Raw genomic sequence first — 25,487 nt, 5'->3', positions numbered from 1 at the left:
GAGGTGCGGCCACATCACCCCGTTTCCCCTCAGCCATGGCTGACCCTCCGCCCTGCCCGCCCTCTCCCCGCCTGTGCCTCGGCTTCCTCGGGGGAACTGTCCGCTGGGCACCGGCCGCTGCCACAGCCCTGGGGCGGACAGGGGGCCCTCCAGCCCTTAATTTCGGCTCGAAAAACGCCCTGGAAAGCGTTGGTGCCTCGCAGCACTTTGGCGGCGTTTTCCCCAGAGGCGGGGGACGTTCGGGCCGCTGTCCCGGGAGCGCTGCCCGGAGTGTGCCCGGTGCCGTGAGGGGCCCCCGGCCGCGGGCTGCAGGCGGTGCCCGGCGCTGTGAGGGAATCTCAGGACACGCCCGGTGCCGTGAGGGGCGTTCAGGATGTGCCGGGTGCCGTGAGGGAAGCTCAGGACATGCCCGGCGCTGTGAGGGAAGCTCAGGACATGCCCGGCGCTGTGAGGGAAGCTCAGGACATGCCCGGCGCTGTGAGGGAAGCTCAGGACATGCCCGGCGCTGTGAGGGAAGCTCAGGCGGTGCCCGGTGCTGTGAGGGAAGCTCAGGCGGTGCCCGGCGCTGTGATGGGTACTCAGACGGTGCCCGGCCCCGTGAGGGAAGCCCAGGACATGCCCGGCCCCGTGAGGGCTCCCCGGGCTCGGTTCGGGTCCATAACCAGGCGGAGTTCCCGGGCACGGGAGGCGAAGGTGGCGGACATACAAGTGAGTGTGGGACCCTGGCCGAGGGCACTTTCCTCCTGCCTTCGGCTGTTAGGGCCAAACGTCGGTGTTACCATAATATTAATTTAATATTATTTGTGGGGTCTATACAAAGCAGACTTTGCCAGTTTGTAATAGCTCAGGCTTTCTTGGCAATAATGGTGAACAGTTCTCAGGTGTCCACGGACAGGCTTAGCCTGTTGTGTGACAGCTGGTACTTTTTATTAAATTCATTTTCCAAACTTGAGTACAATATCCATTAAAATTGATGAATATTTTTCTGAAGCTTACAGCCAGCGTGGGTCTCTTGTGTGTCATTAAACCAGTGTGTTTGTAGCACGTGTGCCAGATTTCCTTCCATTTTTTAAGATTATCTAGGACAGCAATGTCTTTCTCTTTCTCTTCTTTTGCAAAAAGGCTGAAATGCTGTTGGGGATGGGATCAGTGGTTATGTGTGTGTCTGTCTCTCCCCCTCCCCTCTCAGGCCAGAGCCCCTCCTCTGGCTGGAAGAGGGGAGTTGAAATAGTGAACTCCTGCTTTGTGAAGGAAATTTTCTTTCAGTGCCTTGCTCAGATGTGCCTTTGAGAGCAGAGCTGATGTGTTTCTGTTAACTTCTGGTCTGAGGAGGTGATTTCGATGGCTGCAGAGTTGCTTCCCATCATTTTACTCACTGCTGTTGTGGCTGGAGCTTCAGGGAGTAAGTAGAAGAAATTTTTCCTCTGCTGAGACTGTTCTCTCTCAATGCAAATACTTCTGCTAAGAAATGTTTTCACTGGCAAAACTTCAGAGAATTATGTTACAGCTTCTAGATTTGTAGTAATTGTGGTAGCAGCTTTGTCTGGATCTTCAGTGTCGTGTAGCAGTTTTCTTTACTGAGCTCTTTGGGTGGTATTGGGCAGACTGGGACAGCACCCTCCCTGGAGAGGATGCATTAAATAGTGCATCTTCCTTCAGCATTCTGGGGAAAGCAACTGAAGTAGTCAGAGTATGTCAGTCTGTATACTTGATAGAAAATCTCTTATGGATTTATTTGTTTTGAGGACCATGCTTTGGTTTCAGTAATTTCACTGAAATTTAGAAGCAGCAGATCCATGCTGAGCTGCACACAAATTTGCAGTGCTTTTCTGTTCTGTTACCTGTCATTGCAGGATCCTCAGAGAGGTTAAGTTATGGAGCTTCCTGTTTTGAAGAATGTGCAGGTGAGTAAAACAAGACTGTATTCAGGTTTTTATATGACAAGGAAAGAGGAATCTGAAACCTTCCACAGGGATGTTGTGCTCTGAGAAGAATGATACCTATGTCTGAGTGATCAGCAGAGAAGTTCCACTAAGGTTTACTGGGCTCACACCTGCCTGGAGTTTGTATTCTGTGAGGTCTGAAACACCCCTAAGCTTTGGAGCTGAGTAAAGGACTAAACCAGTGTAGGACTAAGCCCAGCCATGGCCATGAAGAGCAGATCTGTTTCATCTTGCTTTGCTGCTGTCTGAAAGGTGTCAGAAGAACATCATGCTGTAAATGCATCACATTCCTTTTCTGCCCTTGCAAATTAACTTCTTGCCTTGAAGGAAATTGTGAGGTTATGTGCTTGGAGGAGGGGAAGTCTTTTCACCCTCCCTACAGGGGCTATGGCCAGCATGCAGGATGCTTTCAGAAACCAAATTCTTTCAATTGAAAGTCCAAGTGGGAAGGCAACAATCTGAATATCCATCCCTTTGCTTAGCTGATTTCAGTGGCCAAAAGATTAAAAGAGAAGAAAAATAAATAGACAGAAGGGGAAGACTAATAGGCTGAAAAATCACACCCCTTTTTTGTTTATTTCCTAGGACACAGTGCATCATACTTCTCCAAAAGAGCTCGATACAGCTACAGGTATTCAGCAGTGACCCACACATTCCTGCAGGGAAACATTTACAAGAACAGTGGCATCTCTCTGGAGAGCACAGTGATCATTGAAGTATTGGGGAATTGCCAGATGGTTTTGAAAGTAAGTATTGTCATAATTGTTTGAGTGGTTGGGATGAGCTGATGTGGAATCTTATTTTTCTTTGGGATTATTACTATATTTCAAACATTTGTTTTTCTTGTAATGAAAAGCCAGTCTCTGTTCTGATACGTGGATAAAAATTAACTGGTTAGTGGTTTGACAGTGAAATGGATATCATAGTGCTGTATAAAATGTGTTTAATAGTGACTGAAGCTTCTTCATAGAAGAACTTTCTGGAAACTGCCTCAGATATGCCACCTGAAGATGGGGCTAATACAGTTTTGTTGTGACACCGAGCCTTTGTCCATAGGCTGTGATGTTCTGTGTGGATATCCTGATGTGATAAACCCACGAGTTCCTTTTGATAATGGAATATATCATCTATAATCTTTGCTCCTAGGTGCAAGATGTACAGATTAAGAAAACTTTTGCATCCAGAGAGGAGTCTCTGAAGGAAATGGACAATCTAAGGTAGAAAACCTTCTAATCTGGTCTGGTTTTTGGGGTTTTTTGAAACTATGTCTTAGCAGCAGCATGACTAGACATTATTTATTCTGCATCATACTCTGTTGTAGGGTGGTTGGTAGTGTTTTTCTTTTCTTTTTTTTTTTTTTTAATGAGGTTTTAGATTTGAGCACCATAAGCAAAAATGAGAGTGTGAGAGGCATTTGAAGGGTTTTTCTTCAATGCACCTTTCATCCCTTTGAATGTAAAATCATTTGGACAGTAGACAGTTCAAATTATTCTGAGAACAAATCAGCAGGCCTCTGGCAGCATGTGTGGATCAGAGCTCTCAGAGCTGCAGATGTTACTTCTACAGACTCTTGAGTTTTGCAGTACATTTCAGGAGTTCTTGGTTTAGAAGATTCTCATGAGGCAAAATGTTGTGGGTTTTTTTCTTCCAGGGTATTTATATTTCATTTATTTGTCCAATGAGATTTTCTTCCTTCTCTGGTTTTGGGTTTAGTAGCTCATTCTTAACACCTCAGTGTATTTCTCACTGACTTACCAAGGTATAGTCTCTTGTGTAGATGGCCATACAAAAAGATCTCAAACTGTGGAAGTCTGGCATTTTCCCAGAGAGCTGATGCTTCTTGTGTCATCAAAAAAAAAAGCAGTTCTGTTGTCTGATTAAACTCAGCTTGTAATCTTCCTCTTTGTCCCGCCACTTGGATTCTCAGCCTTTAAGCAACACTGGGAGCTGAGGTAATTGACTCAATTCAAAGGGTCAAAAAGAGCAAGCTTGGAGTAAATGTGTTGCTTTTTATATTCATCAGGAAGAACTTTGTATTCTCTCTATGGGCAGTGGTATCAGAGTTCAGACGAGTGTACAGGCACATCTTCTGTGAAGTTATTTGCGAGATTTTCGTAGCAGTAAGAGCAGTTGTGTATTGTTCTTTGCTGAGAAGCCAAAAAAGAGAGGTAGCAAAGAAAGCATTCAGTGAAGCTTGGCTATTCAAAATAATTATTCAGACAAGTGAGCCTTATTAGCATTTGCCTCAGCCTATTGTGAATATACAGTAGTCTAGCTTGTCCTCTGAACATGCATGTAATTTCCACAGATAGTAGCAAAACCAGGCTCAGTTGCCTAGGAGTTCAGAACCTCTTATCCTATATGCCCAGTCTCTTCTGGAAGGGCTTTATCCAGATGTTGGTGTGTTAAAGTTTTCTCTCTTATTTTGTGACCTGATTGATTAAATGAATAGTTAGTGCCCCAGTTACTGTGCAGATGAGCTGACTTGCTCTCTGTATGAGAGCTGACCACTGGGCTACTATAGAATTCTTCCTTTGGATGGTTTGTTTTTCCTCATTTACGGGGAAAATATATCAATAAAGTATGTTACATTAGGAGTGAAAATCAGTGTTCAAAAATGATCCCTTGGAAAGGTAGAAAACATTGTACTCTCAATCTGGGATAGCAAAAGCCATTAGGAAGTGTACTAACAGCAGAGATTGGGGAATAAATTTGGGATAGAGCCCAAGTATGCACTCCTAGCAGTGAAGGAAGATATGGGTTAATTGGGAAGCAATCGTTCACAGCTGAAGAGGCATGATGCAGTTACTTTGCAGTTCAGACATGCCTATCAAAGCTAAGGGCACCCTGAATCATAAAATGGAATTTCTCTCTTAATTGAGCAAGAATCATTCCAATTAAGTACATTTACCTGTAAATAATTTGCCAGGACTTAAGTGTTACAGTTATGTTGAGGATGCTGTGATTATCTTGTGAAGATTAGTTTTTAGGGTTTCACAGGGCTTTTTCAGGGGCTCCTTGGGTTAGGCTGAATTTATGAAGAATAGAGGCTTGCCATAAAGAATAGAGGTACAGAGTGAGACAAATCCATTGTGGAAGAGCTGCTCTGTTGAGGAAAATCTCAGTCTAATGTCATATAAATTGACTTGCACTCTTTGAAGCAAGAAATTATGAACTCTTTTTTCACAGGGAAATACTGGAACAGCATCCTCTTCGTTTTTCTTTCCACGATGGGAAAGTTCTGAAGCTGTGTCCTGTGAGGAGTGAACAGACCTGGGCACTGAACATCAAGCGAGGCATTCTCAGTGTCCTGCAGACTGCACAAGAGTTCCCTGCTGGGGCTGTTGTTGAGGAGGTGAGACTGTCAGTCATGCTCTGAGGTGACCCTTAGCTCTTGAACATGTTAAGTCTACTCCACTTGTAAATAAATTAAGGGTTTTGACACTTGCTTCAGGAGACATTGGCAGTCATCTGATTGTTTCTTGTAGTGAATGTTCAAAGATTATTTATAATTTGCATTCTTGTTGAGCCTTGGAATCCACTACTTGGTTACCTGAGTTCTAGTACCTGTTCTATGGGGAAAATACAATATTCGTAATTAATGATTATTTTTTGTTACTTTTTTTCATTAATTTCAGGAAGCTTTAAGGTCAGTGTTCTCAGCGTTCTTTGCAATTATTTCAATGCTTAAGCTGAATTTCTGCTGTGTGACACTGAAACAATAGTCCAGCACACCTCACCTGAGAGTGTGATGGGTGTGGCTGACACACCTCAGGGGCTGCAGTTCTCCTGTGAAGAGCTGTCCCTACACTGACCTTCAGCTTGATGAGCACTGCCTCATTCTCTGGCTGCTGCTCTGGGTCAGTGCTTAGAGAGATATTCTGCAGTAGGGCTTGGCACACTCATATGTAATTGAAGTTATCCTGCCTTGTGTAATGCTCTTCTGAATTAATGCTTCCCTGCATGCCCACAAAATCTGAAATGAAAAAGCATATGTCTGTAAATTATCTGATTCAGAATAATACAGTCGAATTAAACAAACCAACACAGCCTGGCTACTATAAATTTGACCAGTGTCTTTAAAATTATTTGCCTTTTCATGGCTTTTGTGGCAAAGCCGGTGTTCTACGAGGAAGAATTTAGTTCTCTGTTGTTATTATAAAAAAAGTAATTATTAAAGCTCATTGCAATAGCCTATGTTATCTCGTTGTATTTTATGTCTGCATGTGTGACTCAACAGTGTATGTTTGTTCCCAGGTGGATGTCCTGGGAATATGCCCAACCAGGTATGAGCAAAAGGGTCCCAATCTTGTGAAGACAAAGGACTTAAACCTCTGCTCCTATCGCTCCTCTGCCTCGACTTCTGTGCAGTCTGTTGCTCTTCCTCATGTGTCAGTAAGTTTTGGGGAATGACACTGACTCTTGCTTTTGATTTATTTAAAGATAGTCTGTCCAAACTTGAGTTTCTTAGCAAAGAAATGGAGAATATTATTCTCCCTGTAATGTCTGTTATTCACAGATTTATTTTTTTTTAATGAAAGTTTGCATTGTAGTTGATGAATGTTATAGTATAAAGAGGTTGTTAGGCACTTGGATTAGAGTCTCATTAAAATACGTCATAGAGGTAAAATGAAAATAGACCGTGAAGAGAGGAATAGAGATGTGAGTAAGAAAAAATACATTAGAAAAAGAAAGTTATTATTTGTAGAAAACTTTGGAAAGATAGAAACTTTTCTAAATGCCAGACTTGCAGCTTTCCACTGTTGACAGAAAATACAGTCGATGCTTGTATCTTGTGCTATTTTCATTAGGTAAATATTACCTGTTTCTTGTATTGTAGTAGCTATTCATGATTTACCAGCCTTTTGCTTTTTTCTACTTTGCTGACCAAAAATATCTAATTGGTTTGAGGCTTTGTGAACTGAAATGAATTTATGCCATTTGATGCTGACAGTTAATAGCAGTTGTTTTTCAGTGAAGAAAAACTAGGCTGAAGTAAGGAGTGCATTAACCTCCACAGGCTGGGCACTGTCAGAGGTGTAGCCAAGAGACTTCCCACTATCCCAGCACTGGAATCCTCGTGGAGTTGGGAGAGGAAGGATTGGGTAGGCTGACACATGTCATCAAGAACCATGCTGAAGTCTGTGTCGTTGTCAGTCTGAACAGCAGATCCTGTCCTCGCAGCTGGAATGTGTCCAGAGCATTAAGGACGGGCTCCTGGAGGAGGCCAGGTGTACAGAGTCTGACCGTGTGACACTGTTCCCTCAGCAGGGCAGCGGGGCACAGACACACACACAGTCCACACTCAAACTCCTGCACGTGGGGACAGACACCCTCTACAGCAAAGGTAACGATGTTTCTGCTAAAGTTGATTTCCTAGAAAAATATTGTGATTTTGTCTTGTCTGTCAGAACTCTTCGCGCCCGAGATTTTCATCTTTATTAAACTGCTTTAAAGTGGGTGTTTTTACAGCCTGGGCTGAGCTGTCCCTTCTTTGAGGGCTTGGCCCTGCCATAACAAAACTGTATGGATCTCCATGGGGGTAGGTTTGCAAAAGCAAATGGCCATCTCCTCTTTATCTACTTTACATACCTAGTGCTTATGTGTGCAGAGCATCAGCCTTCCCAGGTCTGTGGGCAACTCCTAGTTTTTATATAAATGGAACCTAAATGATTGCAAATCCTAATGGAGATAAGGACATGCCATGTCTGAGAACTGGTTTAATTTTCACTCCTTTGTTCTGTGTGTTTCTCTTTAAGAAAATGATTTTGCTGAAGTCAACAGGTGCCTTGCCTGAGGAATAATTTTTGAAGTTGAACTCTTAATGTTGAGGAACATGGTTTTGGTCTGTTTCTAGATAGTTCCTTTCTAAAGAACTATATATATGTTTCTAAATAGGGTTCTTTTTTTCAAGGAACCCCCAAACTTCTAGGTCACTTTGTTTATAACTATACCAGCATAAGATGATAAGATTCTTCCTTAGAAAGAGGTTCTGAGCCAAGCTATTTATTTTCCTTAGCACATAAATCTTCTGTTGACTTTTGGGTGATTGAAGTGTGGGATTAGTGATTAGATGACACTGGAAAAGGTGATGAATGTAAAGCAGCAGGGCCATACTAAGAGATGCATGGATGGAAAATAGGGCTTTTCTCATCTATATCTTTGTCTTGTTTCTCTGACTCTTTCTTTTGGGTCACAGTTGTCTTTATTCTGTTGTGTTCTTACATTAAAACTGACTGCAGGCATTCCTATTCATCCCTCAGCTGTACTGAGCCTAGAGAGACTCTTACATGGAGAAATAAAAGCTCAGAGAGAAACTTTCCCCTTGCATATAGGGTTAATGATAGCAAATGGCCAGCAATCACCAGAGATTTGATTTTTCCTTTATGTTCCTTTTCCCAGGGGACTCTGAGGATCTGTATGTGACCAACATTCTCTATGAAAAGGAGGTAACTAAGAGGGAGGTCACTGGGGCAGAAGTGACTGAGCTGGTGTGGAAGCTTTGCTTGGCACACAGTGCAAGTTATGAGGTAAGCTGTATACACAGCCTCTGCTTCCTTGGGAGGCTCTTTGTGGGCTGAGAATTCTCCTACACAAATAAGAGGTGACCAGGAGTGCAGCAGTTTTGAAATACTGAAGCCTTCCATTGTTTTGGACATCTTTAAATGAGGAATTAGAGAAAGAGAAAATGCTTTGAAATGTCATTTTCTTACATAAACAGTAAATCACACTGAGGAGTTAAAACATCCCTGTTGCCTCCTGAATATTCAGCAAAAGCAATTTTGAACTATATTCTAAATTAATCTGAAAGAATAATTGTTTCTCTGTGAAAAAAAAAACCAGAAATATATAAAGTATCTGATCTGGGTTGTCACTGGCAGTCTTGATACCTTATTGTAAAACATATCTTTTACAACTTTAGTGTGCAATGCTACCCCTGGTAGTGCTGTTGTCTCCATGTTTATTGGAGTTCTGACATCCTTCTATTGCCTCATGCCCTCAAAACAGTTTGCACATGAAACCTGTGAGTCTTGGCTGATAGATTCCTTGTGCTTCTGATGAACTCTGCTAACAACCATTGTGTTTTCTGGGGATGCTGCTTGGCTCCAGAGGGAATCTTTGCCCCCTAGAGCATTTTCATTGGTGAATGCTGCTAAGATAGGGTGGAATCCTTTGGTAATGTGGAACAGGCAGTGGCTTAAATGTTTTTTTATGATGACCATCATTCTAGATGAAGGTCTGCCTGTCTCCTTAGCTCACTTGGGTCTTCTATTTTTTTGTCGATACTGGCAGCAGCTGAATTAGTAATTGTCACTGTGTTTGAAATGAACATCAGGTGACTCAGAGATTATCAAGGACACCTGTTAGGTTATAAAGAACACCTGGGAGGTGCAATACAGCAGGATCAACAGATGATGGTGCTTAGTCACTGTCCACCTGAGATCAACTGAGGGCAAACAGAGGACACTTCATACCCCATTATCCTTCAAATAGAGAGGTTCTTGCTAGTAGTGAAGTTCCTACAGAGAAAAAGAAAGGAAAAAAGGTAAATGTGAAAACAGAAGAAAACGGTCTTTAAGTCATTTTTGGTCAGGGTCTTACTAGAAAACAAGCCTGGTCTAATGGGAAAGGCACTAAATGGCATTGGTGCCTCCATGAATTAGCCACTGATGAGTTTAGTCAGCTCATTCCTGATATATTCCCAGTCCTCTGAGGTTCTTGTCTTGTTAAATTGTTTGTACTTTGGAGCAAGGTTGTTTCCTGTGCAGAGGGGCTGGGCTGAGATCTCTCCTGTAAATGCACACAGATACAAGTGATGTTAACAGAAAGCTTCAGGCCAGAAGGCACTCACCTTCCTTTGTTTAGATTAAGTCCCATGTCAAAGAACACAAGCTCCACCTGTCTTTCCCCTGGACACAGATACTGAGGGAGGGAGGAGAGGCTTTATGGGGACTGGAGAAAAGGGCAGTGCTGGATTGCAGCTCTGCAGTGACATCCTGGGTGTGTTCACCTTCCTCATAGTACTGCCTCTGATTCATGAGCACAGGTAGGTGTTCATGTTTTGTGTGAGACTTCGGGGAAGGCACAGCTGCTTCAGTCAGCTGTGACAAATTCCAGCCCCACACCTTACTCCCAAGCTGTTAAATGGTGATCATGGTCCAAGCTGGTACCACAGAGTGACAAAAACCTGGGCACGGGGTTGAGGAGAAAGCAGCAGATGGCCTTTGTGGGTGTTGCAATATTTGGGATAGATTTCTGTCTCTGAGTTACAAGCAGGTCTGCCATCTCTTTTAGCTGCATGCTATGGAGAGCTAAGAGAGCCATATAATAATGGTTGGTGCTAATATAGAATAAAAGCAGCCTCTTGGGGATGGATAATATTTAATTCCATGTGGTTGTCAGAGTTATAGCAGTATGAAAATGCGTTTAGGCACAGACTAGAGGGTTATGTACTCCCTGGAAAATGGTGAGGAAAGAAATTACTGCAGCAGACCTGAGAAACTGTCTAAATCCTGCCTTCTATGGAACACTCTTAATTCAGTGTCTTTGAAAGAATGGTAGATGATTTTTTCCCAGTAACAGTGGGATGTCACTTCTGCCTCCAAAGAGGCCTACTGGCTTCATGTGTGGGAAATTTGTTTTTTAAATCACTAAGATTAGCACAAGTGGCCACTGTCTGTGCCACTGCCTAAAAGAAAGGTGAATTATTCATCATGTGCCCGTCCCAGCCCAGGGTTTGATTGGTTGTCAACCATTTTCACTGTTTCAGGGTGCTCTTTCTGTGTGACAAGACATTTCAAAGAGAATCTTTATCATCCCTCATTTCAACCAATAAAATGTCCTTTGGGCCAAGAAAGAAGTTATGGGAATGCCCACAGCGTTGCTTGGGAGACAGCTGCACTGTTATGCATGTAGAGCTTGTTTGTCCCTTTATTGTTTGACTCTGAATGAGGTGAGATTATGCATTTCTTTCAGGACACAAAACCTGAGAATAAAGTGGAAGAATAAATGGAAGGGAAATAAGAATAAATGGAAGGGAAAATCTCCAAGTCTGGAGAAAACAGTGAAGGGATGAGAAAATGGAGGTGGAGATGGTGTCATTTCCAAGGAAGCAAAGTTGTTGTTTAATTTTTTAATGCCATTATGAGACAAGATTGAATTTCAATGTGGATGTAGATTAGCTAATGGACCATTAAGTGAACAAGCTGCCTACTGACAAAGAATGGCAAAAAGGATGGGGAGAAGGGACCCTCTCTTGAGAGAGGCTGGAGAGCAGCCTGTCACAGCCCTTCTGCTGATGCTGCATTCCCAGTGACTGGCTGGGTTTTGGTGCTTGACCAGTAGCTCTGGTGAATATGGATGTGTATGCACTGAGCAAGGGGGGAAAGAGCATGTCTGATTTGCTTTGCCTTGTTCCTGGACCCCAGTCTGACCCAAAAAGTTTACTTTCAGGGCATGATTCCTTTCTTTTTTGATTTTTTAAAGTTTTTTTCCTTGTAAGGCATTCTAATTGCTTGCTTTTACCTGGTTTCTTTTTTTTAAAAAATATGGCAGGTCTGCAGGTAGAAGGAAAAACAAACTTCCATGTAGATAAAAGCCAGGCTTTCTTATGTTTCTTTCAGAGGTAGGAATGGGAGTCAGATTTGAACATAGTCTGTTATTATGTTACTACAAATAGAGAAATTCACAATGACAACTCAATTTCAGTGCAGCCAACCTTAAAAAATGTAAACAACCCACATAGTCAGACAGTTCAATCTAAAGCTTTATTATCAGAAAGTAAAAATACCTGCTTCTGTGCAAAATTTTGGATGGAGTTATTAAGAGCTTGTCTAGTCAGCAGGTGGGAAGCAGAATGAAGTCAGTTTAGTCAGTCTAAAACAGTATCACCTGAAAGTGCACCAGTGTGGCAGTTTTATCTTGACCTGTGCTGCAGCTCCAGCTGATGGGCCACCTGGGCTCAGCAGCAGCTGCACACACAACTCCTTGTCATGAGATCTCTGAGGGTCCCCAGGTGCATTTGCCTGTGGAGAAATGCACCTAAGTCTCATGCTTTAGAAATTCTTCTCAAAAATTATATAAAAACACAGTCCTCTGAATATTTTATAGGCCACAAAATGTAATCTGTTTCACTAGCTCCATAGTGTCCAGGCTTGTAATTTCTTTTTAAAAAAACCTTAGTGGTAATGATGGGATGGAATGGAATAGAAGGGAATGCATGTGGATCTATCTGAATTTTAGGTATGGAATTATAAACGTTAACAGACTTAATACATAGGTGGGGCTTCACATATGAGAACAAATTTATTTTGATGAAATTATTTTATTTCTAAGAAGAATATAAGTCCCAAAAGAATAAAAACATAAACTATATCTACGTTGGTTCTGACAAATTACTCTCTCAGTCTATCAAAAAAAAACAGTAAAAATGACTCAGACTTCTTACTGAAAGACAGCTTCTTGTTACTGAAAAGGGTTGGCAGTCTCAAATTACAATTGAATGCTGGCACTCTATAATTCAATGTTTTCATTGTTTTTGGGAGTAGCTCCTGGAAGGAAGGTCAGGAAGTCAAAGTAGGTCTGTCCCCAAACCTTTGGAAATGTGACTTAGTAGAATTAGACTTTGTTTGTATGATTTCTACATGAAGAAAAATGTTTTCTTTGGAACCAGAAATTTAGTCCTATGTCTAAATCTTTCACATCTGAGGTGAATAAAGCATTGTAATCAATCTGACATGGACCATGTTTAAAACTCACAGATTATAAAGTTCAGTTAACATGAACATACAAGATACTGTATTGAACATTCTGCTAATTTTTCAAGTAATGAGATCTATCTTCTTTCTTGAACTTTGGATCAAGTCTCAGAGGAATACATCCATATGCTATTTAGCCTTTAAAATGCCAGGTAAAATAGCTGCTGCATGATGTAGCAATTCCTCTTAGTGAGAGAGAACAGCTCTTCTGCCTCTGTGTTTCCAGCTAGTCCTGTGCTGCCTGCAGAGAGAGGTAAGGGCAGTTTTCCCCAGTAAGATGGAATAATTTCTCACAGCCCAGGGGTTCTAAGTGAAACTTCTAAGTGTTGCTCAAAACTCAGTTAAATGATCTTTCAAATAAACCTAAGATTAATATACCGTTAGCTTGACCATTGTTTTATTTGTATCGAAGTTATGTCAGCAGTTCTGGTCATGAATCAGGATCTTGCTATACAAAATCAGAGAAAATTATGATTTTCTCCTCTGGATTGTAAAGACACTGTTGCATTTTGATTTATTATTCATTTGTATGCCAGTGGTGTGCTTGGTGGTCACTGAGAACTGTTGTCTGAGGGACTGGCTGACATCCAGAGCAGAAGTCCTTCTCCATGTCTGGAGAGAAAAGCAAACGAGGAAGGAATGTAGGGACACAGGGAAGAAAGGAGGGTTCACTCTCAGGTTTCACTGTGAATCAGTGGCAGTGCCAGTGTAACCTCTTGTGCTCTATTCCCTGAAGCTGGTTTCTGCAGAGCAGGAATATTACAGCTGTGGTTGTGCACTTACAGACTGCAGATCTCTTCATGACTCTTGTGTTTGAGCTTCGACATCTTTCCCTTGAGGCCTTAAGAGCACTATGGCAAAGGTCATCATTTAAGTGCAGAGACAACAGGTAAGTCCCCTTTAGGAACTGCATTCAAAAATACACAGGAAAGAAAAGGTTTGCAAATATTTAAAATATTCAAATGTTTTAAAGCTGTGCCCAAATGTTGGATTTAAATGTGGAGCATATTAAAGGAATAATTTGTACTGCAGGTCTTGTTTCTGTAATGGGATGATATTCTCTCTTCACTGAATGAATGTTATGTACAAAATAGACTTACCTATTCCCACAGTCAGAGTTCCTGTTTCCAAAGCAATGTGAATGGGAAACCTGACTCATGGCTTGGATGGAAATCAGTTCTGCAGTTTTAAGCTTTCGTTGCCATTTGTTATTAAAAACTTACCTGGATCTGTACCTTCAATGCCCTTAGTAGTTGTGGGGCAGAAGAGACAGATGAGAGGCTGAGAAATGTGGAGGTGGTGGAGCTGCATCTTTCAGTAGCAGCTGGACCTCAGGATGGTTTATATCAATTATAGAACTGTGGCTTTAAAGATCAAGGCCCTGCTCTACTACTGTCAGGAATAGTTCAGATCCAATGGTTTCAGACTATCAGAAATAATGATCCAGTATTATTAAAATCAGTGAATTTTTCTCCCTTCACAAAATTAAAAATAATGAAGCAATCCTTTTACTTGGTTTCAGTACAAAATGTCAACAACCTGTTCGAAATTAATCTAATGCCAGGATTTATGTTTGCAACAATACTTTTCTTGATGCAAAAGGGGCAAATTTTGGTTTTGGGTTAGGTTTATTCTCATCCTTTGATAAACAGTCATGCTAATATTTTTTCAGTATTAGGCAGTAATTAAACTACTCTGCCTCTTTTCTATTACTTTTAGACTACTCTCTGATGCTTTTACTCCATCTAGTTTAACTGTTTTCTAGTTAATGCACAAGTGTCCTTCCATCAGTATAGGAGGCAGGTACAGAATATTTACAGGGGGACTCTTTAAGAGCTGAAATGCATATTGTCTCTTGTGTTGGTGTAAGCTTTCCCCTTAGATAAAGTCTAAAAAAGCACAGGAAGTAAAAGCTTGTAATTCAGTTTTAATATTTTAATTTGTTACTGGTGTTCGAGGTGAAATGAAAGGAAAAAAACACCTTAATAAAAAAATCAGTGCTTTAAGGTACCTCAGTCTTTAGAAGTCAAACCTGTGGCTTAATTCTCAGAGAAAGCAATTGAACATTTTCTTGAAAATCTCGTTAGATACTGTTCTTGAAACCAATGCACTTCCCCATCCTGGCTAGAACATTTTTCTATAAGGCCACTAAACCAAAAGATAATATTGATTTCTGTGGACTCTGGCATTTGCTAGGCCACTAGCAATTTTTTATTTACTTTGAAAGAAGCCTTGTCTCAATGTACTTGTTTTATCATTCTTGAGTATTTTGGTCATTTGATATTTCCTGTACTTTTTTCTTGTGTTACAGGCAACCATTAATAGATGCTCTCCCATCCTGTGCCACAGAGGCATGTGTTGTCCTAATGAAAGACCTCATAGCTTCTGGAGAAGTTGAGGAAGACAAAATAGAATATTTCTTCTGGTCATTTGCATTCATTCCTAATCCCACTTCGGGCATGATTGAATGTCTTGCTGTGAGTGGATGTTGTTTTTTCTTTTTTAATTTGTAATGGATCTAGGTGGCTCATAATTCTTGTGTTTTACATAATGTAAAACATTCTAGTGTTTTACAATAACAGTCTTTTTGACACATTTATACAAAGCTCTGTCCAGGTAATCTTGTTGAGATTGAGTTTTAGTATGTGAATATTTTGATACATTTATAATGCGTGTTATGTTGCAATAATCATTCTCATGACTTTTCTGAAACACCTCATTCTTTCTGTGGTTGTTTACAGCCTTTGCTGAAGTCACCTAGAGCAAGCCAGAGCTGCTTCTTGGGAGTAACTGCTCTTGTACATAGGTTTTGTTCAGCTCACAGCTCCTGTGATACTGTACCTGCTGTGCAGAGTGTGATGGGGACTCTTGGGAAATTTTTGGAAGGAAACTGTACTGTTCAAGATTCAGAAGATCCCAGCAAGGTATTGGTTATACAGAGCACATGATACAGTGCTTTACTTTTCTGTTCCCTTCATGATCTAGAACTTGTTTGATGAAAATGGTATTCATTGGATTTCCAGACAGCCATGAATATAAGCTTTGAAAATGAATATTCCTTGCTAGAACGAGCTGATAAAATTTTGTAATCCAACAGGTAGAAACTATCAGTATAGGTGTTGATTTGTGTGGAAAAGTCTTGGGTTTCCTGATACCATTCATACCATTAAGCAGTATGAAGAACACCTATCTGTTGACAAATTATTATTTTACTTTAGTTATTGTGTCCAGAACTCTCCGCTGAATCACTAAAATGTCAGAATATCTGTGATCAAAAGAGACAAAATATCAAAGTACTTGAAAAATTTTCCAGTACATAAAATTTGTGACTTCTGCTCTTCTGTTGCAATGCAGGCTTTTAAAAATATTTTCTTTATTCCCCCAGGTCTAAGGCAGGTTCTACTTACAAGTGCCACAGGGCATTAGAATAGAAGAGTGGTCCATAAGTGTCTTGTCCTCCCAGTAAAGCCAGGGTATAGGTGGTGCAATAGGGACCGCAGTAAACTCCCCAAATCACTGGGAGTAATTTCAAACAGAGTTTTCAAACAGAAAATGTTAGTGCCATGAAATTGAATGCACAGCTGCCAGCACTTGGAGAGAGCTTTGTGCCCTGCCTTTGCGTTGACAGCTGCAGCTGGTGCTGAAAGCCGTGGGGAACGCGGGACTGGCGGCGGCTCCGCTGGCCCCGGCTCTGGGCGGCTGCGCTGCGCTGAGGAGCCACCGCATGGAAACCCGCCTGGCTGCTCTGCACGCCTTCCGCCGCATCCCCTGCGCTGCCAGGGTGAGTGATCCTCTGCCGCGGGGGGCTGCTGCCTCCCTGCGCTGCCACAGCTTTGGGACCGCTCGGGATAGCTACAAAACACACACACAGGGAACGAGGGTAGACGTGTTCCAGCAGAGCTCCTCTGCTGGTGGAGGAGAGGGTAGAACCACCCAGATGAGCAAACCTGAAATAAGCTTTGCTGCAGTTGAGGGAACACATCCAGTGAGTGAGGCAGTGTTTGGGACTTCTTCATTAGGCCCTTCAGTGGGGTGCCTTATATCTGCAGGGGTTACAGCTGAAAACCACAGGACTCGATTTTTCCCATAGTCTGCTTCACTGCTTCGTTCTCATACAGTATTAATGTGAGAAACTGATTGTGATTTGCAGTACACTGCCATAGTTAGAACATTTTGTTAAGTGGTTTAATGGAAGAAAGGTCAAAACTTGTTTATCTCTAATACCTCGATGCTTAGAAGAATGGCAAGGCCAGGGGTGTTGGTCTGGGCAAAATTGATAGTCCTGCTCCAGAAAAACAAGAAACTCCACGTGGACTTGCACTTGGAGAAGCAGCTTTCAATGGCTTTTTGAAATTTAGTTTCAGCATGGATTGGTATGATTCACTTGTTCTGCAGTTAGGAAGCTTGGTGTTGCTCATTGGACATGTTCAGAGTATCAAGTCTATATGTTGTCATATACCCCATTGTTATCTGGCAAATGAACCGCTAAACTGAGTGGACTGGGGCTGTTAAATACAAATAAAAATGTTAGTAGTATCAGTCACCAGTTTCTTAATTCCTGGCAGTTCACAAAAAAAGCTGTCTTGCTCGATACTGGGGAATATTGAGCAGAATAAATTTATTGCTGGCCTGCTCTTTGATTGAGACCAAAAGAAATTGTCTTAATGGCCTGTGAACAAAACCCTGACCATTGTTGTCTGTGTATTAGCTGTCTGTGGCACATGACATACAACAGACAGGTCTCCCCTGTGGTGGAATAAAACCATCCTTTATAGTTGTGCTGGCAAAGAGGCTCTGCATTGCAGAGTCCTGCACAGATTTGTCTGTATAGGATTCAAGGTCATCATGACAGTTTGCTCAGGAAATCTATGGATAAGGTATAGATAACATGTACATACATTTGTGTCCGTGTTACACAAAGTGACTTTGTCAGGTATAAGGCAGTAGCTATAAATATAGTAATAGCTCTCTGAGAACAAAAAACCCACCAGGACTGAAAGTGCACGAGGTGTTCCAGGGCAGTGACTTGTAATTGTCTTTATCTTTTTGTGGTTTTCTCTTAGAATCCTATATTAGTTCAGCTGTATCAAGCAACCAGCGAAGATGTGGAAATAAGAATTGCTGCTTATTATATAGCAATGAAATGTCCACATGAAGAGTTATTTAAACAAGTACAAAAGACTTTGCAGAAAGAAACATCCAGCCAAGGTCAGCCAAGCTTCTACTGAAGTCTTACATGTTCCTAATTGACACTTCAATGTGACATTTACTTTGTAGGTGTAATGGTACCAATTTATGTCAATTTTTATTTAACCTCAATGCTTTATAGATCGTTTCTAAATTATTGTTTGTATGATTGTGACATTTTATGTTGAAATTGTGATACTGTTAGTTTAGTAATAGTCAGTAAGGACTGACTTTTCATAGAATTAATCCCTTCTGCTGGCAGCATTTCATTCACTGAAGGCTCCTGAGAAGGATGTATGGAAGAGCTTTGATGCTCAGTACATTAGAAATATGAATGGATGATGGCAAATTGCATTTTGTTGAGAAAGAAGCGAGTGGCAAAAAAAAAAGTTGCAATATTCTAAAGAAATATTCTACACCTTCAGTGAAGGATACCTCTAGACTAATCCCTTGCATTTGCATCTGTCAAGAAGAAGCAAACATCTGTAGGAAAATGAAAGAGTCTCTGTGTGCACTGTGTCTGGATCCTGGCCAGCTCTGCCTTGGGGCTGGTTTCCATTTTCCCAGGATGTTTTGTCCAGACCAGTGTATCCTGCAGTGATTGTGAGTTCAGGCTCAGTGTTGTGTTCACCTGCTGATGTGGTCTGGAGAGCACTCATTCCTCTCTCTTCAGACAGAGAGAAATTGCATCCACGTCCAAAATCCTGTCAAGGTGTACCCTCAGTGACTCCTGCTGGTGGCTCCATAAAGAACATTTAATTTGTCAGATTTATGAAGGAGCTCTACAAGTCCATCCAAAATGTTAGATGTTTCAAACAATTTAATGCAGTACTCAGGAGTATTCTTAATTTCTTTCTTTTGTTGGTGTGACAGCGAAATAATTTATATGATACATTTTTGAATAACAAGTGGTTTGAAGGCATATACGGCACATGTTAATTCTTAGTTCCACATTCAGAAAATGAAATTTGAAAAAAAAAGAAGTTGTGTTGTAAAAAATGCAGTTACATCAGTATTCAGTGTCTGTGCATTGATCTGGCACTGGAGCCTAATATCTTGTATCTTTAGGAGACAAAAATGCCTCTATTTAGGAACCACACTCCAGAGCATATAGGAAATATTTGCCCCCCACAACACAGAACATACATGGCCAAACTGGGACTCCACAGTGTCGTGCAGAAATACTAATTCTGAATTACAATTGTTTAGTTGTATGTGCTTTTTTTTTTTTTTTTTTTTTTTTTTTTTTTTTTTTTTAAATTTGATATGCTGTTGCAGTAGGTACATCAGACTGATTTTAATCATGCTGATAATGAATGGATTCTGTTGTGGTCAGGGGAATGGTGGTATAAAAATAAAAATTTCCTGTATCTGTTTTTAAGATTCTTATAATTTTTCTCTGATTTCCACATGCTTTTTTTGGTTGAATTTTAGTGGGCTCCTTTGTTTGGAGTCATCTTTCTCAGCTCCTGGAGACAGATGATCCGCTGAAGGAGCACCTTCGAGATTCTATTCCTGATGAAATCCTCAGTAAAGATTTTGACTGGGAGACATGGAAATACTCTTCATACTCTGATGTCACCTTTCACTCAGGTATGTGAAGTCTTAGATCTTAATACATGGTAGCACATGGATTATTAACATCCCACATGGATTTTCTGACCCTTTACATATTTTAAAGTCCTGAGAACTTTGATTTTTATGATCCAATACTACCCAAATATGCAAATGTAAGCTTGATTCTTCTTTGACCTTAACTGGAACATATGAAGTGTGTTTCCAGCAAACCAGATACTGTGCACTTCTGCCTCTTCTGATAGAGGAGGCTAGGAACCAATGAGCATTTAAGATTATTTTTGTGAACATCAGCTTTTAATTCCTTCCTTAGTGAACTTCCTTTGCAGCAACATGGGACTGGGATGTTTTTTCTTCTCCTGATTCATCTGCTGCCTTTGGTATAAGGAAAGAGTCGAACTAGTTCCTTCCTGGTTTACTATCTGTTCGTTTGTTTTCAGTGAAAATACTAGGTGATGTTTTTCAGTGTTACATTTTGATTTTCTGTCCATTTCCTCCAGTGCATATATATCTTATGTATTATAAATACTTTCCTTTTGATGTTAGTGAGATAAAACCCAGTAATACCCAGTAAATATTGAAATCCAGTAGATGGAAGTTACTTACAGTAATGTCTTTGCTGTATTAAAAAGTCAAATAGTTTCACTTATTGACAATGTTTCATTCACCATCTTCTTATTGAGTGGAGAAACAGTTTTCCAAAGAATTATGAATTTTGAAAAGTACATGAGAAAGCTGATCTCCAGCTGACAGACATCTGTTTTCCATTGCAGCTGGTGCAGGTGCAAATATGGAGGCATCAGTGGTCTTTTCTCCTGCATCTTTTCTACCACGATCAGTCATGACAAATTTCACTGTTCACTTTATGGGACAGGCTATAAATCTCCTGGAGGCAAGTTTATGGATTTTTTAATTGGGAGGGTGTTTATCCCCCTCGTCAAGTGACACTTGGTGTATTGAAATACAAAGCATTTTCTGTTTTCCTGTTGCAGTTCCTTTAGTAAAATGTGCTTTTCGCTGCTGTTTCCTCAGACTGGTGAGTCCTCTGTGTGATGGGCTTAGTCAAATAAAAGCACTGTCACTCTGTTAGTGCCATGCACTGGGAACATGGCTTATACTCAGCTTTTGTTGATTCAAATGAAACATTAAAATCAGTGATTCCTGAGACACTGCTCTAGCTCCTGTTCAGGAGAATCAGTAAGATTCCTTTTCTTGATGTACAGTGAAAAATGGATTGGCTTGGGTCCACCATTCCATTAATACAGAGAGACTCATTTGTACTTAGCTGAAGTCCCTGTTCTAGTGTCATTCAGCATCCAGTGCTTGGGACATTTCAGTGACCTGCCTGTGACCTCATCATCTTTACCTGCTGTGCCAGGTAACAATGTGCACATGAAAGAAAGAAACTATTTAATGTAGCCTTCAGAGCTCAAGTTTAAGCTTGCAAAGGAACAAAATTTGTTTTTCAGTGCCACGTACTCTGGCTTTATGTGTGTTAGTGATTCTGTTTTATGCAAACTTCCAAACAGAATCTTATTTCAGAGCATGAAAAGGCTGTGTCAGTGTTTTCCAGCCAAACTATGGTTTTTAAGGTGCCAAAATAGCAGTCTCCCGTTCTGGCCTATCATGGTGTAAATGAGCTGCAGTACCTGAATGAAAAAGGATTTTCATTTTGGACTGAGCTTTACATATCTAATTTTTATGGGAAAATTTAATACTGAAATATCCAATATTGAATGCTGAAGGAGGTAAAATGCTAAACTTTGTAGACTACTATGATCTTACTTGCCAGATCTTTTGTTACATCTGGTTGTATATTTGATTTTCTGCTTTAGAACTGGCCGTGGCCTGTATGTGTCACTGTTAGGCTTTTCACTGCTGCATACTTTTCACTAGGTTGGTGTACGATTGGAGAATGCTGAAGCTCTCCTAGAGAAGGGTTTTGGGCCGAAATCCTCTACTTTCAGTGAGTATTTTTTTGGAAACACTAAGGAAGGAAACCACAAGACAGAAACTCCAGTGGAAACAGCAGAGAAAGTCAAGCAGAGGAACCCGACTTTGAAGCAATATACCACTGATCCTCTTGTGAGCAAGTCTGGCAAGCCAAAGCTGAGAAAAACAAACCAAAATTGTCTCAGTAGAAAATACAGTAAGATGAACGAGTTAGTCAATAAGGTAACTGAATCTGAAGATCTTGGAAAAATTAATGGCATTTCCCAGTGAAACACAGGGCTCCATCTCACGTTGGTCAAGTGCTCTGGATTACTGTGGCTCCTCTGCATAAAGCACGTGTAACTCGTTCTGCTCCCTTGCAGAGAATTTAACTGCTGCAGAAAATACTGAGCAGCAAAGAGCCAGATATTCAGGGGGGTTTTTTTCAGATTGTTTTATTGTCTCAAAACAATGACACTCAGCCTTGGGATTATGTTGCCTGTGTTTTGTGCTTCCTCTCATTATTTTGAGCTCTGGTCTCTTTATGCTGGTGTCCTTTTGTCTGTTGACTGCTGCGTCACTGTAAACAGCTGCTTGATGTTGAGTTCCTGAGTCGTGTTGTTTGCAATCTGACTTCCCAGTTTGATGGCAGATGTTACATTGATGCTTTGTGAATTTACTCGTTTTTGGAGAGAGCTTTATGTTTAATGTACATAACAGGAAAGCTCTGAGAATTACTTCAACTGTTGATGTATTAGCTGGAAAATTCAGAGAGTGTGATCATTTGGTTTGTCTTAGATCAGCTCTCTTCTTGGACTCATCTTCTTAGGATTTCTTCTTATAGGAGTCAGCTCATGATCATGTGTTGCTGTGGTATCATAGTATTGTAAGAACAGAAAATCTAAAATTTTTACTCCCTAGCAGTTTATTTAGCAATCAAGGCATCCCTAATATTGTTTTGGGATTGTACTTTTCAAAGCTTCAGCTGTTTGTGGGTCTGTATTGCAATACTTCTCTTTGGCTGTCGCCTTGACTGGATATGACCAGTGTCCATAGTGACAGCCAGCTTGTGTGCTGTTTAGGATTATTTTTGTGTGCTATGGACTGAAGTGTGGCTGGATAGAACAACTACTAATCCAGGGTCCTAAATGGTCTCCAAAGTACTTGTAAACGGGAGCCTTATGTTTCTTTACTAATAGGGTAGCCTGCATTGAGGAATTGTGAATTGTGAGTTTGAAAGGAAATTATAACACCGTTCCCTTTGATTTCTCTTTTTTTTATCATGTTAGTTCACTGAGAGAACAGTAAGAAAGGAGGCACTGAAATGTGAGCTAAGCATGAAAATCTTTGGAAATGAACTTAGCTTTTTAGATTGTGATGATTTAAGAAAACAAATGAAACATTATTCCTTGAATCTGGCTGAGTTGGCCGTCAAACTTCTGAAGGTAAAAGGAAACCTTTTTTCTATTTGAAATTAATATCTTGAGAAACTGTTTTCTGACAGATATGTAAAAGATACAAAATATTACATGTTGTTTCTCTGAAATTGAACCCTAAAAGACACCAGCATATATTTGGTTTAAACAGCATTCAGTTCATTAGGCAGAGAATTGTTCTGCTGTCTAATAGTTTTAACCTCTTTCTTTTCTCATTCAAATCCATGCATGCTTAAATACAAGTTCTTTTTTAAACTGGAGTAAGACTGGTGTCTGTCTCATGCCGTGGGCATAGGCAGGTTTGGGCTGCTTTCTTCTTTATGTTCTAGGTCACCTCAGGTAGAAACACTTTTACAATAGACGATGCAGTCAAAAGTTATATCTGTAAAAATTCTTGAATGCTAACTCTATTATGCAAAATAAAATTCTGGGTTGTGTTTGTGTTTTGTTCCCCACAGGGGCAGGAGGTCCAATTTAATAAAAGGATGAGTTTGGCCACTGAAGAACTGCAGTTTCCAGCAATTTCAGGTTTTCCTGTTCAGTTGGCAGTCAATGCCTCAGCAGCAATCAATGTGAAAATCAAAGGGAATGCAGATTTCAAACAGCAGTCCAATTTCTTTCTAAATGGATATATCAAGCCAAGGTATTAACTGCAAATGTGTCTCTTTCACGTGTCCCTGATGTAAAGTAGCAATTCCTGATGTGAAAGTTTTGTGTGAATGCCTGTTAATTATTTAGGAGATTCCTGAAGAACAAAAGCAGTCATGAACCTTCTGTTGATGGTTGCCATGGTGTAAAGGCCGCAGTGCTTTCCTGTCCTGCCTGATTTTGAACTCTGCTTTAAGCTGACTATTCCTCCCTATCTCTACATCAAACTCCTCAATTCTTGCCTGCAGATGATTTTTTGAATGCTTTACCTGTGACAAGTGGATTTTTCTCAGGATTAAACGTGCTGTTACAGGTTATGGATGTACAAGCCAGTGGAGGATTTAACCCTCTGTTTCCTTACCTGGCTATTTTAGATTTTGTACATATTGAATACAATACTAAACTTCACTAAGTGCTGTACAGACAGAGAGAAACTTGCCCTGTAATACTCAGTTCTATTTGCTTTCCCTTTCTCAGTATTTCATGCTGAAATCTGCATTCAAATCCCCTCCTTAGGAGATACAGTTAAGCTATAATTCATGTGAGAAAGTGTGTGTCAATGTAAATGCAATCTTTTCAGTTATTTCCTGAAACAAAATAGTTTGTGATTTTAATAATAGAATATATTATGTTACAGCATCAAATGCTGTGTATTTATTGAAGAGGATTAAATTAAGTGCTTTAAAAAGAAATTGCATTTCATAGAAGGAAATGTGCATGATTTTTCAACAGTGCATTTGTCCAGCTTTCTGTCCAAATGGGAATTGTGGGGACTCTGGGACAAGCTGGCCTAAAGTGGTTGACAGGAGTGAGGACATCTACTAGTCTTGATGGGGGAATCCAGGTGAAGAAAGGGAAAGAGCTCAAACTTTTCTTGAACACTCCAGAAGAATCTATGGAGATAATTAATTTCAGGTAAGATTAAGCAAGGGCATCTTCAAAAACAGTAACTATTAACTTTCTTGGATATAACTGAGAATTTTATTTAAATATTGCTCTAAATTTAGCAGAATTGGCTTTAAGTTGTTGTTCATAATCCTGGTTGTAGCTCTAAACTCTACTTCAGAATGGTGGATGAGACAGAAGATATAGATGTCTTCCAAGACCACACAGAAACCAGATCTTGCACTAGGGAGGAAGGTGAGTCCAGCTGTTTTGTTTGTCTTAGAAAGGCATTCTGAAATATCTGTTACAGGTAATTTTATTCAGTATACTTTCTTTTTTCACATATTATTTCTAAAATAATATGGTCTACGGTGCAATGTTCATTTTCATGTTTTCTTTGCTTGCCATTCTAACTGAACATTCAACTCTTGTCTTTCACCAGTGTCTGAGATTATTGGCTGGCAGTTGTGTTCTGAAATGTCCTATCCTGACCCAGCCAGTGGGTTGTTTTTCCCCTTCCCTGGACCTCTGAGAGTGGCTGTGACATTAACTAAGCAAGACAGAGGCCTGCAGCAGTATGTGGTGGAAGCTGCCTATAACTACATGGCTCAGGTACCACTGGCACGCTGGACTCTGGCTTTGCTTTCAGTTGGCTGTTCTGGTGACAGAGTGGTGTATGAATTCCAGGTTCTAGGTTATTATTCATTCCATTCCCAGTGCAGTGGGAAGATCCGTTGAACACAAATGGCTGGTGCTGACAGGAGGTGTGTGCTCTTTTTATCTACAGAACAGCACACACAATCCGTTGTCTCAGTGTGAGAGATTGTTTTGTAAATGGTGTGCCAAAGAATAATGTGGTTATCACTTCTTTCTTTCAGGAGAATTCATGGATCCCAAATGAAGCTGTCTTTCACTTCTTCATTGGGACTCCAAAGTCAGACTTGAAAAGAGATGTTGGTGTTGACCTAAGTTTTAGTGTCCCACAGAAGAAATTCAGAATCCAATTTATACAGCCTAAGAAAAAAATTGAGATTGATGGTAAGGTTTTCAACTAAGAGCCTGGTCATCAGCTAATATCAGTTAGGAGAACTTCATTACAATTAACTGAGAAATATCAGTGTATT

At 40.6% G+C, this 25,487-nt stretch overlaps 1 protein-coding gene across 1 annotated transcript in view; it reads left to right on the top strand.

Annotated features, from left to right (window-relative positions):
• The first annotated feature begins 405 nt into the window (after positions 1-405).
• The window catches only part of LOC136368264 (uncharacterized), a 70,571-nt gene continuing 45,489 nt past the window's right edge, over positions 406-25,487 (top strand). The window contains exons 1-23 of the mRNA XM_066330410.1: positions 406-712; positions 1,854-1,904; positions 2,529-2,689; positions 3,090-3,160; positions 5,133-5,298; positions 6,201-6,338; positions 7,101-7,290; positions 8,346-8,473; positions 13,486-13,589; positions 15,012-15,177; positions 15,442-15,624; positions 16,329-16,481; positions 17,764-17,908; positions 19,322-19,480; positions 19,660-19,662; positions 20,236-20,354; positions 21,359-21,637; positions 22,684-22,839; positions 23,289-23,473; positions 24,211-24,393; positions 24,527-24,618; positions 24,806-24,975; positions 25,242-25,401. Of these exons, the coding sequence (XP_066186507.1) occupies positions 406-712; positions 1,854-1,904; positions 2,529-2,689; positions 3,090-3,160; positions 5,133-5,298; positions 6,201-6,338; positions 7,101-7,290; positions 8,346-8,473; positions 13,486-13,589; positions 15,012-15,177; positions 15,442-15,624; positions 16,329-16,481; positions 17,764-17,908; positions 19,322-19,480; positions 19,660-19,662; positions 20,236-20,354; positions 21,359-21,637; positions 22,684-22,839; positions 23,289-23,473; positions 24,211-24,393; positions 24,527-24,618; positions 24,806-24,975; positions 25,242-25,401 (3,469 nt within the window). The remainder of the gene's footprint in view (positions 713-1,853; positions 1,905-2,528; positions 2,690-3,089; positions 3,161-5,132; positions 5,299-6,200; positions 6,339-7,100; positions 7,291-8,345; positions 8,474-13,485; positions 13,590-15,011; positions 15,178-15,441; positions 15,625-16,328; positions 16,482-17,763; positions 17,909-19,321; positions 19,481-19,659; positions 19,663-20,235; positions 20,355-21,358; positions 21,638-22,683; positions 22,840-23,288; positions 23,474-24,210; positions 24,394-24,526; positions 24,619-24,805; positions 24,976-25,241; positions 25,402-25,487) is intronic.

The sequence above is a fragment of the Sylvia atricapilla genome, chromosome 15, assembly GCF_009819655.1.
Source record: "Sylvia atricapilla isolate bSylAtr1 chromosome 15, bSylAtr1.pri, whole genome shotgun sequence".
NCBI classification, from domain to species: Eukaryota; Metazoa; Chordata; class Aves; order Passeriformes; family Sylviidae; genus Sylvia; species Sylvia atricapilla.
This window is presented reverse-complemented; position numbering and strand designations above follow the sequence as displayed.